The sequence below is a fragment of the Rattus norvegicus genome, chromosome 1, assembly GCF_021556685.1.
Source record: "Rattus norvegicus strain SHRSP/BbbUtx chromosome 1, alternate assembly SHRSP_T2T, whole genome shotgun sequence".
In the NCBI taxonomy this organism is placed as follows: Eukaryota; Metazoa; Chordata; class Mammalia; order Rodentia; family Muridae; genus Rattus; species Rattus norvegicus.
This window is the reverse complement of record NC_141534.1, coordinates 133,751,858-133,767,527: the sequence shown is the minus strand read 5'-3', so window position 1 is coordinate 133,767,527 and position 15,670 is coordinate 133,751,858. Positions and strand designations below refer to the sequence as shown.

Here is a 15,670-nt window from a genome sequence, read left to right as displayed (position 1 = left end):
CCATTGATCAGGTATAGAGGGGGTTATTGGGGAAAGAGAGGGGAGTGAGGATCTGGAGAAGGGGTAGAGGCAGATGAATGGACATGTACATACAGGTGACAGACAGAAGCAGAGCCATGAGGGCAGAGAGCCAGGTGGGTCAGAGAAGGGGTGGGAGACACTGGACTGGAACACTGGGGGACAGAGAGAGACAGAATGCCGGGCAGTCCTTTAATATACAGTCCACAGCTAGTGTACATGGCAGGGGTGGCAGGAGATGGCATAAGCTGTTGCTAGGTCCCCAAGGCCAGGCCAGCAGAATCACCTGTGTGCTAACAGGCCCAGAATATATGAAGGTGAAAATCATGGAACTGAAAGAACTCAGTTATAAATGGAGACTTTGATCCCTCTGTGCTGGCATTACAGATACAGAAACCATGAATGACATTGTTGTCCACCCTGAACTAATCCTTCGCCTCAACAAAAATAGAACACAGCCTATTCAGAGTATACTTTGTACACCAGTGTGTTCTGAGTTTTAGCTCTTACTACCCTTGTCTTCCAACCCCTTTAATATTTCTTACAGAGCAGATGTGCTAACAACTGATTTTATTCTCCATCTTAAAAAGAATTTTACCAATTTGTTCATTTTATATGTTGGGGAGGTGGTGCAGTGGGAGGTCAAAGAAGAACTTGAGTAAGTTCTGTCCACCATGTGGGACCTGGTGATGGAGTTCAGGTTGTCAAGCTTGGTAGTGCCCATGCCCACTGAGCCGTCTCACAGCCCCTTACCTTCCTTTTGAAGACTAATGTTGGTATATATAGAATTCCCAGTTGACATTTTCTTTTCCTACAAGGTTTGCCACTTTAGCTTGCACAACTGTAGTTATATTTCCTGACCAAAAGGTGAGGAGTGCCCTCTGACAGCTAGCTGTGGCTTCCCAATGTCCTGTAGAGGAGCCCCCCAAACTGGAATGCACCCACACTGCTTTCCTTCATGGAGCTTTGCAGGTGCTGAAGCAGACATTCTGCCACCCACAGCCCATCCCACCCCTGAGACAGGATTTCTCTGTAACCTCGGCTGTCCTGGAATCCCCGTCAACCAGGCTGGACCGGAACCCACAGAGTCCATTTGCCTCTCTCCCTCCCGTGTGATGAGTGGGATTAAAGGTAAGTAGGTAAGTGCCACCACTGTCCAACCCCTCCCCCTGCTTTCAAATTAAAAATAGATTTTTCCCATATAATATATTGATTATAGTTTCTCCTCCCCCTGCTTCTACAGTTCCTTCCCACCTCCCCTCCCATCCAGATCGCCACCTTTTCTGTCTCTCCTTAGAAAATAAATAGGCACCTAAGGAATAATAATAAGATGAATAAAAACAAACTGGAATATTACAAATCAACCACATAAGAACAAGAACCACTGGACATGGTGGAATACACCTTTAAAGACTCTAGTCAGGAAGCAGAGGCCAGCCTGGTATACACAGTCCCAGGACAGACAAGACTACACCTGTCTCAAAAACAAAACAAAAAACCAATAAAAACAAAACAACAAAAAGAAACAAAAATCACAAGAAATGCACAAGATGCAGAGATACACACGTGCCCTCTGGAATCCATAAAAACCCAAAACTGGAAGCCGTAGTATATACACTGAGGATCTGTAAGATAGGGGGGAAACCAAAGCAGGAAACAAAACTGTCCTGACTTCTCATCATTACACAGAAACCTCCAACAATGCCGGTAAGATCATTTCGTGTTGGCCCTCCACTGCTGGGTGCCATTCACTGCTGGGCATGGGGCTTGTTTTTCCCAGTGAGATTTCTGAGAAAATTAATTTTTCATTTGCAAGTGGCTGTCAATTGGAAATAGCTTCTGGGTTAGGGACAGGAGCTTGTGTTTATTTTTCTTGTCAGCTCTGGGTCGCCATCTTGTAAGACCTGTACAGGCCCTGTGTATACTGCTGTAGTCCCTGTGAATTTGGATATGCTCTGGCCCTGTTGGCTCTAGAAGGCTTTGATTACTTGGTGTTCTCCATCCGTCTGGTTCTTTCAGTCTTTCAATCTCCTCTCCTGAGGGGTTCCCTAAGACCTGAACAGAGGGGTTTGATGGAGATGAACCATTTAGAACTGAGGTTCTAAGGTCTCTTACTCTCTGCATAATGTCTGGCTATGAGTCTCTGTATTGATTCCCATAATGCTGCAGGAGGAAGCTTCTAGATGGTGGCTGAGCAAGGCATGCACCCATAAGTATAGCAGAATGTCTTTGCAAATGCCATGGCCAGAGTAACAGTCTGAGTGAGGCAAGAAGGAAGTCCAGCTTAACACAACTCAGTACCCTGTGTTCATACTCCTAGAGTCGGACACCAGGCAGTTTACTTCAGACATATTTAACTACAACTTTGGAAAATGGTTCCTGCTGACAGTTATCACAATGAAGCTAAAGGTGTGACTGCTTCAAAACTCTTTTGCAAAGTACATGTGACCTCAGACATAAGAGTGGATGCTATAGCTAAGGCCTAGGGGAGGATCTTGTGTGGTCTAGAGGTCATCATGGATGCCCCCAGGCTACAAAGTACATGTGGCATCTCCCCTGGGGATGGGTCTACTGACTGAGAAACAATGCTCAAGGCGAAGGTCTGGGGAAGAAGCATTTGGGGTAAACATTATGGTGAAGTTGGCTGTGGCCTGGCCCTACAGATAGCACAGATCACCGAGCTGTTAGCAACATCTACTCCCAGCCTTCTGATGGAAAACAGGTGCCATTTCCTCTTGAGGAGACAGCCCTGCACCTTTAACGTCCCTGGTTTTCCAGTGCTTATCTAGAAGCACAAAGACCTTGGCCCTCTACAGTCACTGCTTTCCTCTAGCACCTCAGTGTTTGGTTTTCCCCTAGGTCCCGCCTAGTTAGTGTCATGTCCTTGGCACTCAAGCAGCACTGGGTATGGGCTCCCTCTCCCGGAGTTGCCTTGGCTCGCATCAGATATTGATGGTTATTCTTACGTGCTTGGTTCCACTGTCACAGCAGCTACTTTGCTGGCAAGTCACTCTTATAGACTGAAGGGGTTGTGGCTGGGTTGGTGTATTTCTTTCTCCTTCGGAACTGTACAGAATACCATCTAGTTCCATGAATACTAGTATATAGGGTGAAAACTCTAGGTAGGCTCCTACTTGATGGCTCCAGTTTTCAATGAGTCCTGTGAGTGTTGACTTCAGCAATAGGCCTTATCTTTGGCTTACAGAGAGCCACCCATAGCCTTGCGTAGCTGTCGTTGTTTGGGGTTTGATTAGATGGAATCTATCTCTGGCACTGCAGACTTCATTTGTTATAGAGAGGCCCAGTTGGGAGTCTGTTTCCCCTGTTATTGGGGGAGACATTTCATTTAGAGCATGCGTGTGTGTGTGTGTGTGTGTGTGTGTGTGTGTGTGTGTGTAAGTGTATATGTATGAATATATTATAGGAAGGCGCTACTGTATTAGGTTTCCATACAACCCTTCAAATGGCCTGGTTTTAGCTGTTCTTCCGTATATTCTCTCCCTTGCCCCCTTCTTCCCTCCCCTCCCTGTTTATAACTACCTAGTCTATTTCTGCTTCCTAAGGGGATCTGTACCTGCTCCCAGTCCCAGTTCTGCCTTCCTAAATTCTGTGGATATATGGATTATAGCTTGTTTATAAATGACATAACAGCTAACGTCTATATATAAGCAAAAACATATCATATTTGTCTTTCCTTTTTTTTAATTATTGATTTATTTATTATATATAAGTACTCTGTGGCTGTCTTCAGACACACCAGAAGAGGGCATCAGGCCTCATTACAGATGGTTGGGAGCCACCATGTGGTTGCTGGGATTAGAACTCAGGACCTCTGGAAGAGCAACCAGTACTCTTAACCACTGAGCCATCTCTCTAGCCACATATTTGTCTTTCTAGATCTGAGTTACCTCACTCAGGATTTTTGCTCCCTAGATTTGGTAGTCCTATTTTGTTTTGGTCTTTCAAGACAGGATTTCTCTGTGTAGCTCTTGCTTTCCAGATACTCACTCTGTAAGAGCAGGCTGGCCTCACCTGCCTCTGCTTTCTGAGTGCTGGGATTAAAGGTGTGGGCCACAACTGCCCAGCTGATTTTGTTTTGTTTTAATGGCTTAGTAATATTGTATTGTATAAATGTACCACATTTTCTTTATCCATTTATCCATTGACGGGCATCTGGGTGGTTTTCAGTATCTGGCACAGCAATAAATATGGTTGAGCAAGTGTCTTTGTAGTAGGATGAAATGTCCTTTGGGCTTAAGTGGTATGGCCAGTGCTTGAGGTAGATTGATTCCCATCTTCCTGAGGAACCGCCACATAGATTTCCACAGTGCTGTACAAGTTTGCACTCCTGCTAGCAATGGAGGGGTGTTTTCCCTCCTCCGTCCTCGCCAGCATGAGCTCTTTGTTCTACTGATCTTACCTTTCTGATGTGTAAGATGAAATCTCAGAGTAGTTTTGATTTGCATTTCCCTGATGGCTAAGGCTATTGAACATTTCTTTAAGTGTTTTCCAACCATTTGAGTTTCCTCTGTTGAGAATTCTCTATTTTTAACTGTACACCATTTTTAATTGGGTTGTTTTCTTGACGTCCAGTTTTTTGTGTTCTTTATATATATTGGATATTAGCCCTCTTTCAGAAGTGTAGTTAGTTGGTAAACATCCTTTCCTGTGCTTTGGCTGTCTCTGTCCGAATGATGGTGTCCTTTGCCTTATGGAAGCTTTTCAGTTCCCTGCGGTCCCATCTATTAGTAGGTTTTTGGTTTGAGTGACTGTGCTATCAGTGTTCTGTTCAGAAAGTCTTCTGGGCTAATGCATTCAAGGCTATTCCCCACTTTCTCTTCTATCAGATTCTGTGTGTCTGGCCTCTTCCAAGGTCTTTGATCATTTGGAGTTGAGTTTCATGCAAGGTGGTAAGTATAGGTCTGTGTGCATTATCCCACATGTGCTCGTCCAGCACCCTTTGTTGAGGGTGTTGCCTTTTTTTTTCTAGTGTTTATTCCCAGCTTCTTTAGTGAAGCTCAGGGGGTCCACAGGTATGTGGACTTCTTTCTGTGTCTTTAATTCAGTTCCATTTGCTCAGTGTGTCTGTTTTGGTGTCAATATCATGTTTTTATTATTATAGCCCTGTAGTACAACCTGAAATTAGGAAGGTGGTGCCTCCTACAGTTATTTTATCGATCCCAGATCTTCTGTGTTTTCATGTGAAACCGAAAATGGTCCTTTCAAGTTCTGTGAAGAATTGTGTTGGAATTGTGATAAAGATTTGTTGACTGTGTACATTGCTTTTGGTAGGGTAATCATTTTTACTATGTTCATCCTACCTATCTATGAGCATGGGAATTTTTTTCATTTTCTGATATATTCTTCAGTTTCTTTTGTCAAGGTCTTAATGTTTTTGTCATACAAGTCTTTCACTTGCTTGGTTAGAGTTACTCCAAGATAATTCATAATTTTTAGGCTATTGTGATAGGTATCGTTCCCTTGATTTCTTTCTCAGTTTGTTTTCCATTTGTAGAGAGGGCTACTGATTTTTGTGAGTTAAATTTTTACCCAGCTACTTTGATGAAAGTGTTTATTAGGTGCAGGAGTTCCCCAGTGGAATTTTTAGAGTCACTTATGTGTACTATCATATCATCTGCAAATAAAGATATTTTGACTTCATACTTTCCAGTTTGTGTTGCCTTCATCTCCTTTGGTTTTCTCATTGCTCAACTAAGACTTCAAGTGCTGCATTGAATAGATATGGAGAGAGTGGGCAATCTTGTCTTGTTCCTGATTTTAGTGAAATTACTTTGAGTTTCTCTCCTTTTAAGTTGATGTTGGGTATGAGCTTGCTGTAAATTTTGTTATATTGAGGTATGTCCCTTTGTTCTCATGGAGTTTCATGGCTGTGAAGAAACACCATGAGCAAGGCAACTCTTATAAAGGAAAACATTTAATTGGGCCTGGCTTACAGTTTCACAGATATTTAGTCTAGTATCTTCATAGTGGGAGGCATAGCAGCAGCATACAGGCAGATATGATGCTGGAGAAGGAACTGAGAGTTTCACAGGCCATAGTATGAGCATAGAAGATGTCAAAGCCTGCAACCATAGTGAAGTACTTTTCCAACAAGGCCACATCCCCTAATAGTGCCCTGGCCAAGCATTCAAACACATGAGTCTATGGGGTCAAACCTATTGAAGCCACCACACTCTTGTGTTTCTACTCTCTAGAACTTTTATTATGAAGGGATGTTGAGTTTTGTCAATGGTCTTTTCTGCATCTAATGAGCTGATCACATGACCTTTGTCTTTCAGTTTGTTTATATGGTGGGCTATAGTTATCGATTTGAATATATTAAACCATCCCTGCATCTCTGGGAAGAAGCCTACTTGATCACAGTAGATGACTTTTTGATGTGTTCTTGGATTCAGTTTGCAAGCATTTTCTTGAGACTTTTTGCATCTATGTTCATAAAGGAAACCAGTCTGTAATTCTCTTTCCTTGTTGGGTCATTATGTGGTTTAGGTATCAGGATGTCTATTGCCTCATAAAATGAATTGGGCAATATTAATTCTGTTTCTGTTTTGTGGGATAATCGAGGAGTATTGACATTAACTCTTCTTTGAAAGTCTGGTAGAATTTTGCACTAAAAGCATGTGGCCCTGAACTCTCTTTGGTTGGGAGACTTTTAATTACAGTTTTTGTTTGTTTGTTTGTTTGTTTGTTCTTTTGTTTTTTTTTTCGGAGCTGGGGACCGAACCCAGGGCCTTGCGCTTCCTAGGCAAGTGCTCTAACACTGAGCTAAATCCCCAACCCTTAATTACAGTTTTTACTTTACTAGGAGTTATAGGTTTTCATCTGATCTTGATTTGATTTTGATAGGTGGTCTCTATTGTGAAATTATCCATTTCTTTTAGGTTTTCTGATTTGATGGGCTACAGGTTTTTTAAGTATGCTCTTATGAGTCTCCCTTTTTGTCCCTGGCAAAAATGTTGTGGTTTTGGATCTTCTCTCTCTGTCTTTAGGTAATTTGGCTAAGGGTTCTTTGAGAACCAACTCTTTGTTTCATTGATTCTTTGTATTTTGTTTGTTTCCATTTTATTGATATCAGGCCTGAGTTGACTTATTTCTTACTATCTATTTCTTTTGGGTGTTATTCTTTTTGTTCTAGCGGTGTGCTATTAAATGACTAATTTGAGATCTCTCCAATTTTCCCATGTAGGCACTTAGCGCTATGAACTTGCCTCTTAAAGAACCATCTTCACCATGTCCTATAAGTTTGGGTATGTTGTGTTTTCATTCTCATTTAATTCTAGAAAGTTTTAATAATCTTGCTTAACTTCATTCTCGATCCACAGTATTCCACTCGGCGAGTTGCTCAGTTCTGGTGAATTTGTAAGCTTTCTGTTATTTCTTTTGTTGTTGATGTCAAGTTTTAATCATCTGTGGTGGTCAGTCAGGATGCAGGGTGTTACTTCAGTTTTCCTGTATCTGTTGAGACTTTCTCTGTGTCCAAGTTTGTGGTCAATTTTGGAGAAAGTCCTATGAGCCGCTGAGAAGAAGGAATATTCTTCTGTATTTGAATAAAACGTTTTATAAGTATCTGTTGGTCCCTTTGGATTATAGTGCCAGTTAGCTCCAGCTTTTCTGTTTAGTTTTTGTCTGGACATCCATCTGTTGGTGAGGCTGGGCTATTGAAGTCACCTGCTATCACTGTGTGAGGGTCAATGTGTATGTGATTTAAGCTGTTGGGTTTTTGTTTTGTTTTTGAACTTGGGTGCCCTTGTATTCAAACAAACATTTCCATTGTCTGTGTTGGGTTGCTTTCCACGGGTTTGGGGGTGAGGTCGTTTGTATTGTTTTTAATTAGTTGTCCAATGTTTTATGCTTGCTTTTGGTGCAGAAAGCACATTGAGTTCCTCGTGTACTGAGCTGCTAGTCTTGTAAAATATCCCCAAGCTGTTTGTTTAAATAGTTATTTAAAACATCTAAGGGGTTTGTAAAGCTGAACAAACTAGTTTTTGTCCTGAATTTTGTGGCACTCGTTCCCATGCTTGGTTCTTCTGTGTCACTGGACAGGCTCCTGTGTTCCTGGGGTCTGGCAGGAACTTGCCAGTTTTCCATGTTCTGTCCATTATGGAAGCAGCGTCTCTTCACCCTGGATTTCTCCAGAGTTTTCTAGTGTCTGTTCCTCTTGAGGAGAAGCTGAGGCAAGCTTTCTGCTTGTCATTCATTAACCAGTTATTCTCAGTGATAACATAGTTTTAGTAATCTTTTTTTTTAATATCTGGAATTTTCCAAAGTGGGGCTCATTCAGGACAATTAAATTTTCCTTTTTTGTAGATTCATTCCTAAACATATAATCAAAGTAAAATGTAAACCTCTAATTATAGAAAACAATAAGATATGTGTACAATTTCACATTTTGAGTTTTCCTTACTTAGGACTTTAATATCAGTTTTTATTTTCTTTAATACAAAGGAATTAAAATAATAAAAGCTAAGATGAGTTTGTTTATATTATATAGATTTTCAACTTTAGAAAATGAAAATAATAGATTTTGTAATAGGATATTTATTCAAACTAGTGAGCATGCAATTATTGTACCAATTGCTAGGAGAGCATATTGTAATCTCAGTGCTGATTGGTTATTTACAATATAATGGAGAGGACCAGTATGTCAGGCAAATGCTCTGACATTCACTGTACAATTTCTTGCACTGTGAGCTGCTGGTCTGAATCCTGTGTCTCTGATGCTGAGTGTCCAGAACTTTGGGTCACTAAGCCGAGTGGGTATTCTTACTGTTGAACTGGAGGCTGATGGACTTCCAGTCTCCTAAACAAGTCTAAACTTTATAGTAGAAACAGATTCCAGAAGGATATTCCTTCTGCTGCTGGCATTCTGCGGGCCTTTTGAAAACTAATTTCTAATTTTGAGGTAATTGTAGATTCACATGTAGATATAAGTGCATATGCTTTAAACCAATCATCCCATTTAAAACTTGCCAACAATTAACACGAAGTATCTGTTGTTACCTGGTGATTAAGGAAAGCTAGCATGTAGAAAGGTTTGAACCTGTCCAAAGCCTGTGGCAGAACTTTGTTAAGTACCAACTAGATCAGGCTCATGAGTAAGAAACTGTCTCATGCCCTGTTCATCCCTCTCCCTGACCACACAGAAAGCATGCCAGGAACACTGTCTTCTCCCTCTGCCAGTCTGTTTCTCACCAGCGAGACTCCGTGTTTGAAAATGTTAATTTGCAACAAAAAGTACACAAGTAAAAGCTGGGATTTACAAAAATTTAGCAACTTCTCTACAGAACTACTTACAGAATGAACTCATGTTATCATAAACCATAACACATTTGAATTCTACTTTTGTATGGTTTCATCTAGTAAGCTTTTTTTTTTCAAATGTAGCCATGTTGATGTGTTTCTAAACTTAATGGTATATAAAAATATCTCATGTGTGGTTATAGGTTGCACATACCTATAATCCCAGAACCTTAGTAGTTTAAGTTGTTTTGTAGTCTGGGCCAGCCTGGGCTATATAGAGGTCTAAAACAAACCAGGACAAGTAATATTCATTACACTTATAGTATTAGAATGGTTTTGATAATGATTATATGTGTTTTTGTCCATTTTTTTGTTCAGTCTTTTCAAACCAGAGTGACTTTTTCTTTAGTTTTGTTGACTGTGACTGTGGCTTGCATTATGAAGAGTTTCTGTGGTACAGACCCTTGTCTGGAAATAATGAAAGTCTTATTTTTATGGGAGAATTTAAGGGGGTTTATGAACTTAGCTTATTCTGTATGTTGAGTAAACTTTTTAATTACTACCACTGTTGCCTTGGAAACGTGAGACAGAGGAGCCTAGAGGGAGACAGTGAATGTGTGATGGGAGAGAGTTAGGAATGCAGATTTGAGGTTAAGATATAATTGCAAAACTCTTTGAACATCCTTTGGGAGAATAAAACAAAATATTTTTGAAGAATTCAAAAAGATATTGAAAGGACTGTGTATAGCATGGCTACAAGAAAGATCTTAGTTTCTTCAGGAGTATAGTCTAAGGTCATAACCAGGACCTCACAGTCTGCACATGTGCAGGTATTATAGTTTCAATGACAGCACAAATAAACTCACATACATACGTACGTACATACATACATACATACTCATTCAGTGCTGGATATGTGTTCCCTATAGCCCCATGCTATGCAGGGTATGTATGTATGTATGTATGTATGTATGTATGTATGTATGTATATATATGTGTGTGTGTATGTGTGTATGTATGTGTGTATATATGTATGTATGTATGTGTGTATGTGTGTGTGTATCATATGTGCATGCTTGGCACACTCAGAGATCAAAAGAGAGCATTAGTAAAATTACAAATTTCTGCAAAATATTTGACAGAAACTATATAAACTTAGAATTTTTCTATTTTTTAATGACAGAACTTTTAAGACCCTCAGAAATATGGGTTTGAATCAACTAAATAGATACACACATGTATTAAATTGCTTAATTTTTGTTAGATTGAATTTCAATGAATTGAACTATTAAAAAAAACCCAGTTCTTAGAATTGTAATCAATTTCTGTGTTATGATTCTTAGGTAAAGTAAATGAAACCAATTTTTAAAAAACAGTGTAACAGATGCTTAGCATTTTTTTCTGCCTTTCTTGGAATCTCAAAAGGTGTGAGGTGCTGTCATAATAACATAAATAATTGGGGCTGGAGAGATGGCTCAGTTGTTAAGAGCACTGGCTGCTCTTCCAGAGGTCCTGAGTTCAATCCCCAGCAACCACATGGTGGCTCACAATCATGTGTAATAGGATCTGATGCCCTCTTCTGGTCTGAAGATAGCAACAGTGTACTCATATAAGCATAAAATAAATAAACCCTTAAAAATCGTTAGTCTTTATCAATGTTATAGATCATATACGTGTTCACATGAGCGTGGAAGTAAAATTGAAGCAGGATGGAGAAGTCTAAACGTGTCCATCGCTCCAGTGTATTTCGTCAGACCGTTGGTGTCACTGTTGAGTGTGTATTTTCTGCAGTGTTAATACTAAGCAGTAGTCACAAAAGCAGAGCCCTGTGACTTTTGAATTAAGCCCATGACCCCAACATGCAAACCTAGAAGCTGTAGTTTCCATGCAAATACTGCTAATGTGAGTTCTATTGAGTCTTTACATAGAAATTAGTTATCTGTGGCTTTAGTGAGACTGTGTGTGTACGTGTGTGTGTGTGTGTGTGTGTGTGTGTGTGTGTGTGTAATAGTGGAAGTCCACATATGTGGAGGTCGAGGAATGACATCTTGTTGTGTCACTTTTCACTTGACTGCCTTGAGTCAGGGTCTCCCTTAACCTTGAATGAGTCAGGTAGCCTGCAAGCCACAGTGATCCTCTCCCCTGCATACCATGGGGCTATAGGGGACTCATACCCAGCCACACCCATTTTTTAATATGGGCATTAGGGATTTGACACAGGATGTCATGTCTGAGTAGCAGACACTCACCCACAGTATCCCCTGGAGAATTTTTAAGCCATTGTTTTTCAGGTGCTTTGTAGTCACTGGTGACCATCATATCAACTCCTATTTTTCAAGGTAGTTACTAAAGGAAACTTCAAAGAAATAAAACTAAATAACCCAATTTGGTAATGTACATACACTAAATACTTTTCCTTTAAAACATCTCCTTGGTTTATAAAAGTGAGATAAAAGTAGTAACACTGTAATATTCTTTTCAGAAGACAGACTATGGGTTGCATTTAGTTCTTGTCTATAAAGTAGTGAAATAAAGAAGTATTCTTCTCTGTGATGCTGTGCTATGTCTTGAGACAGATTATAATGGTTTTATGCCAACAATGGGCACCTAGTGTTTCCTGCAAGTCAAAGCTTGGATATTCCTTTGTGCTATCCCCATACAGAGGGAAAAGCCAGACCTGGAAGAAATCTGCAACAGACGACTACTTAAGTAAAATACAAACGAGAACCCGTGAATGTGGTCTCCATGAATCTTGAAGAATGAAGGCGATAAAGAGCTTTTCCAGGAGGCATCAGTGTACTGATACAAAGTAATGAAAAGAAACTAAGTTTTAGAATAAATGCTTTTAAAATTCAAAGCAAATATATGTGAAGAAGAGAGTTGAGCCATCTCTCTGTTGCAGTCAGTTACAGCTGCCATTGAGAGTACTTTCTAGTTTTGTGGGTTTTATTTTTTTGTTTTTGGTTTTTCCTGCAACATTCTCAGTGGCATTTTGTCAGGTACTTCAAATACCAAATTATTCGGTTAGGTACTCAATATCTGGGAAGTAACTTATTTTTAAGAAACTTGAGTAGGGTTCTAGTGAGTAATTATATACAAAGTGCCAGGGAAATGTCCAAACAGGTGATTTTCTTATTTATTTATTTATTTATTTATTTATTTATTTATTTATTTATTTATTTATACACTAAATGGTATGCCACCACAGTCCCCCCCACCAGCAGAGTTCCTCCTCCCATTACCCCTTCTGTTCACCTCTAAGAGGTCAGCCTTCCCAACCCCCCATCTCTCCTCCCTAGGCATCAAGTCTCTGCAGGATTAGGCCCATTGTCTCCCACTGAGGCCAGACAAGGCAGCCTTCTACTACATATGTGCAGGGGTGGAGGCATGCAGGGAGCCTCAGACCAGCCTGTGTGTGCTCTTTGCTTGGTAACTCAGGCTCCGGGATCTCCCAGGGGTCCAAGTTACTTGATACTGTTGGTCTTCCTATGGGGTTGCCATCTTGGGGGCCTTTAATCCTTGCCCTAACTCTTCCACAGGGGTCCCCAACCTCTATCCAATGTTTGTGGGTATCTGCGTTTCTCTCAGTCAACTGCTAGGTAGAACCTCTCAGAGGGCTGCTGTGCTAAGCTCTTCTCTCGGCCTGCTGTCCCAGGTGCACAGGCTTTTTTCTTAATTAAAGTATCTTTTAACCTACACATTTTTTTATTTGGGAATTTATTGATAAGCTTGACATTTAGACACAATTGAGTCAAATGGTTTTTTAAGCTTCTCAAGTTTCATATATGTAGGTATGTTTGATTTTAAGACAGCCCAGTATTATCTTTCATAAATGTGATACTTTGTTAATAGGTCTTCTTAATTGCTAACTTTCTAAAGTGTGTGTGTGTGTGTGTGTGTGTGTGTGTGTGTGTGTGTGTGTGTGTGTGTGTACTGCATGTATGCAGATATATATTTTTTTTGCCAGGAAAGGGTACTGGATCCCCTGGAAGTGGAGTTTTATTGTAATGGAAACTGAACCTAGATCAACAGCAGCAAGTGCTCTTAACTGCTGAGCCATTTCTCCAGTCCCACTGATTTGATTTTTATTTTAAAGTTATACATCACTATATGTGTGTGTGTATATTTATGTACACACACATATATTAAACTGAGTAGGGTTCTAGTGGTGCTTTTCATTGTACTTTCTGATATTAATTCTCATTATGGCAAACCTATGCATACTAAAGCTCTCTGTGATTGTGTGCAATGGTGGCCTGTCCTGGCAGGCCCTACATTTGCATGACTAGGAGTATTCAGTGTTCAGTATACCTAGTCTATTTCTAGGACAGGTTCTAGTGATTTATTTTTTAGCCTCTGTGGGCCATATTGTCCTGGGGTGGGTGTGTGTGTGTGTGTGTGTGTGTGTGTGTCTGTGTGTGTGTATGTGTGTATGTGTCTGTGTGTGTCTGTGTGTGTCTGTGTGTGTCTGTGTGTCTGTGTGTCTTTTTTTTTAACACATGTCTAGTTTTCATTTGCTTAGGGAATTTTGTTCTTTCTGGGTTCATTGTTTTGCTTTGACACTAAGGGCTGTTTTAATAGTCAACATTATGGCTGGTACATTTTGGGACTCTGGATTATTTTGTGTTCCTCCCCAGCATGTCGACACTGGTTCTATCTTACAGCTCGGTGACGCCTGGTCATCTTAACTTGGTAAGAATAGATGTTGCATTGTACGTGTGCGTGTTCTTGCAGTTATACTGAATCTTCGCCTGAGGGTAACTGCTTTTATGAAACCGAGTCTTGGTATCCAGTAGTGGTTAATTTTTTATATATATTTCAGTCTTTCAGTAACCTGACCATTTGCGTGCCTGTCTAATTTTGCTGTGAATCTTCAGCCTTTCTCGGTGTATTTCTACCTTAAGCTTCTGCTCCACCATTAACTATGTGATGCTACCCAACTGCAGGAGAAAACCTGGAGTATTTCCAACTTTAAACCAGCAGGATTTAACTCTCCCTCAGTCCCTCCTCAGAGTGTCCTCCTGGCTTTGTCGGGTGTGTGGAAATGAGGTCTTGTCCTGGGGCGTGGTTCTTATGCTGAGCTTTCTCTGGTGCTCAGGTTTGATGTCAGGGTAATTAACAAGGGCTCTGCTCTGGCTGAACCCAAACTATACTGTCTTCCACACAGCTTAACTGCAGCGTCTGTGTTCTCCAGCCAGCGCTATAGCAGAGCTTGCTGGTAGCACCTGGCTCTTCTCACCTGACCCCAAACCTAGAATTTTCCAGAGTTCCCCAAATAGATTTGTGCCCCCCCCCCATACTCTTTCGTAGTTAGCTTTCCTCCTCAGGTTCCAGCTGCTCCTAAGCTTCCCTTCCTGATGAATGCGTCCTACAGATGTGGAGACTGCTGTACTTAGGGCTGTTTATATTCATATTGAAAGATGTCTTTGTCTTCTATTATACCAGTTCTGTAATATTTTGCCAAAACTCCTCAGTATCTTTCTTATATTTTAGAGAATTTTTTTCCATAGTGAACACACCTTTAAATAATTGGAATCACTCTGCAGCCAATTAAGCTGACCAAGTCCCTTTCCCCATGGGGCTTGGTGTGCACTGATCGCAAACTGTAGTCACTTTGGGAGTATATGCAGCCTGATGCCTTATGGGCTGCACAGAGGGACATTGGAGACAATTTGCTGGCAGTTATTCAAGTCTCTGATCTCAATGCTGCTCCAGTCTAGGCTCCAGACAGGTACATGAGGTACCTTTGGGAAGCCCCGTGGCCTAGGATTTACATTGGCCAGGCTGTCATGTCCATCGGCACCAAACTGCAGAATAAGGAACTATGTATACTGATTGAGGCTCTATATAGAGACAAGTTCAAGTTCCATGGCTTCCAGAATATCTGCATCTCGAAAAAGTGAGGCTTCACTGAGTTTAATGCAGACGAACATGAAGACATGATCACTAGAAGCAGCATTCCTATTTCCTTTCAGCCTTGTCCAGTCAGTGAGCATGATTCTACCACATGTAGAAAACAGGGCTATTTCTAGGCAGGTTGCTTAATATGCAGAGTAATCAGTTTTAATTTTAAAAATTCAGATATAGCCATGTACTGCATAAAGTAAGTTCAGCCAGTGATAACTGCATAGATGTCAGAAGATAATGAAGCGATGTTTTCCTAGCACATAGTGGCGTTGTGGCTGTTACCGCTGTGTTCCAGTTGCCACGAGTATTCAGTAGTCACATGGTGCATAGGTCTGTAGTCCAGATGCCGTAGACCTCCATACTGTACATGTGTACAGTAGACCATACCGTCTAGCCTTGTGCCTTGCAGTTTATGATGTTCGAATGACACATTGCCTAGGATTCATTTCTCAGGTCAGACCCTGGTTGAGTGACGTGCAGCTGT

At 40.8% G+C, this 15,670-nt stretch overlaps 1 protein-coding gene and 1 non-coding gene across 6 annotated transcripts in view; both read left to right on the top strand.

Moving 5' to 3' along the window:
- Lrrc28 (leucine rich repeat containing 28) overlaps positions 1 to 15,670 on the top strand; it is a 118,003-nt gene that overhangs the window by 54,412 nt on the left and 47,921 nt on the right. The window contains exon 2 of one of the 5 annotated variants that reach the window (XM_087569747.1): positions 7,226 to 7,286. Coding sequence (XP_087425873.1) covers positions 7,238 to 7,286 — 49 coding nt within the window. The 5' untranslated portion in view covers positions 7,226 to 7,237. 5 annotated transcript variants of the gene reach the window in all.
- On the top strand, positions 14,820 to 14,952 carry LOC120100341 (small nucleolar RNA SNORA70). Its single transcript, XR_015655735.1, has one exon. It is a non-coding gene; the product is annotated as a small nucleolar RNA SNORA70 (small nucleolar RNA).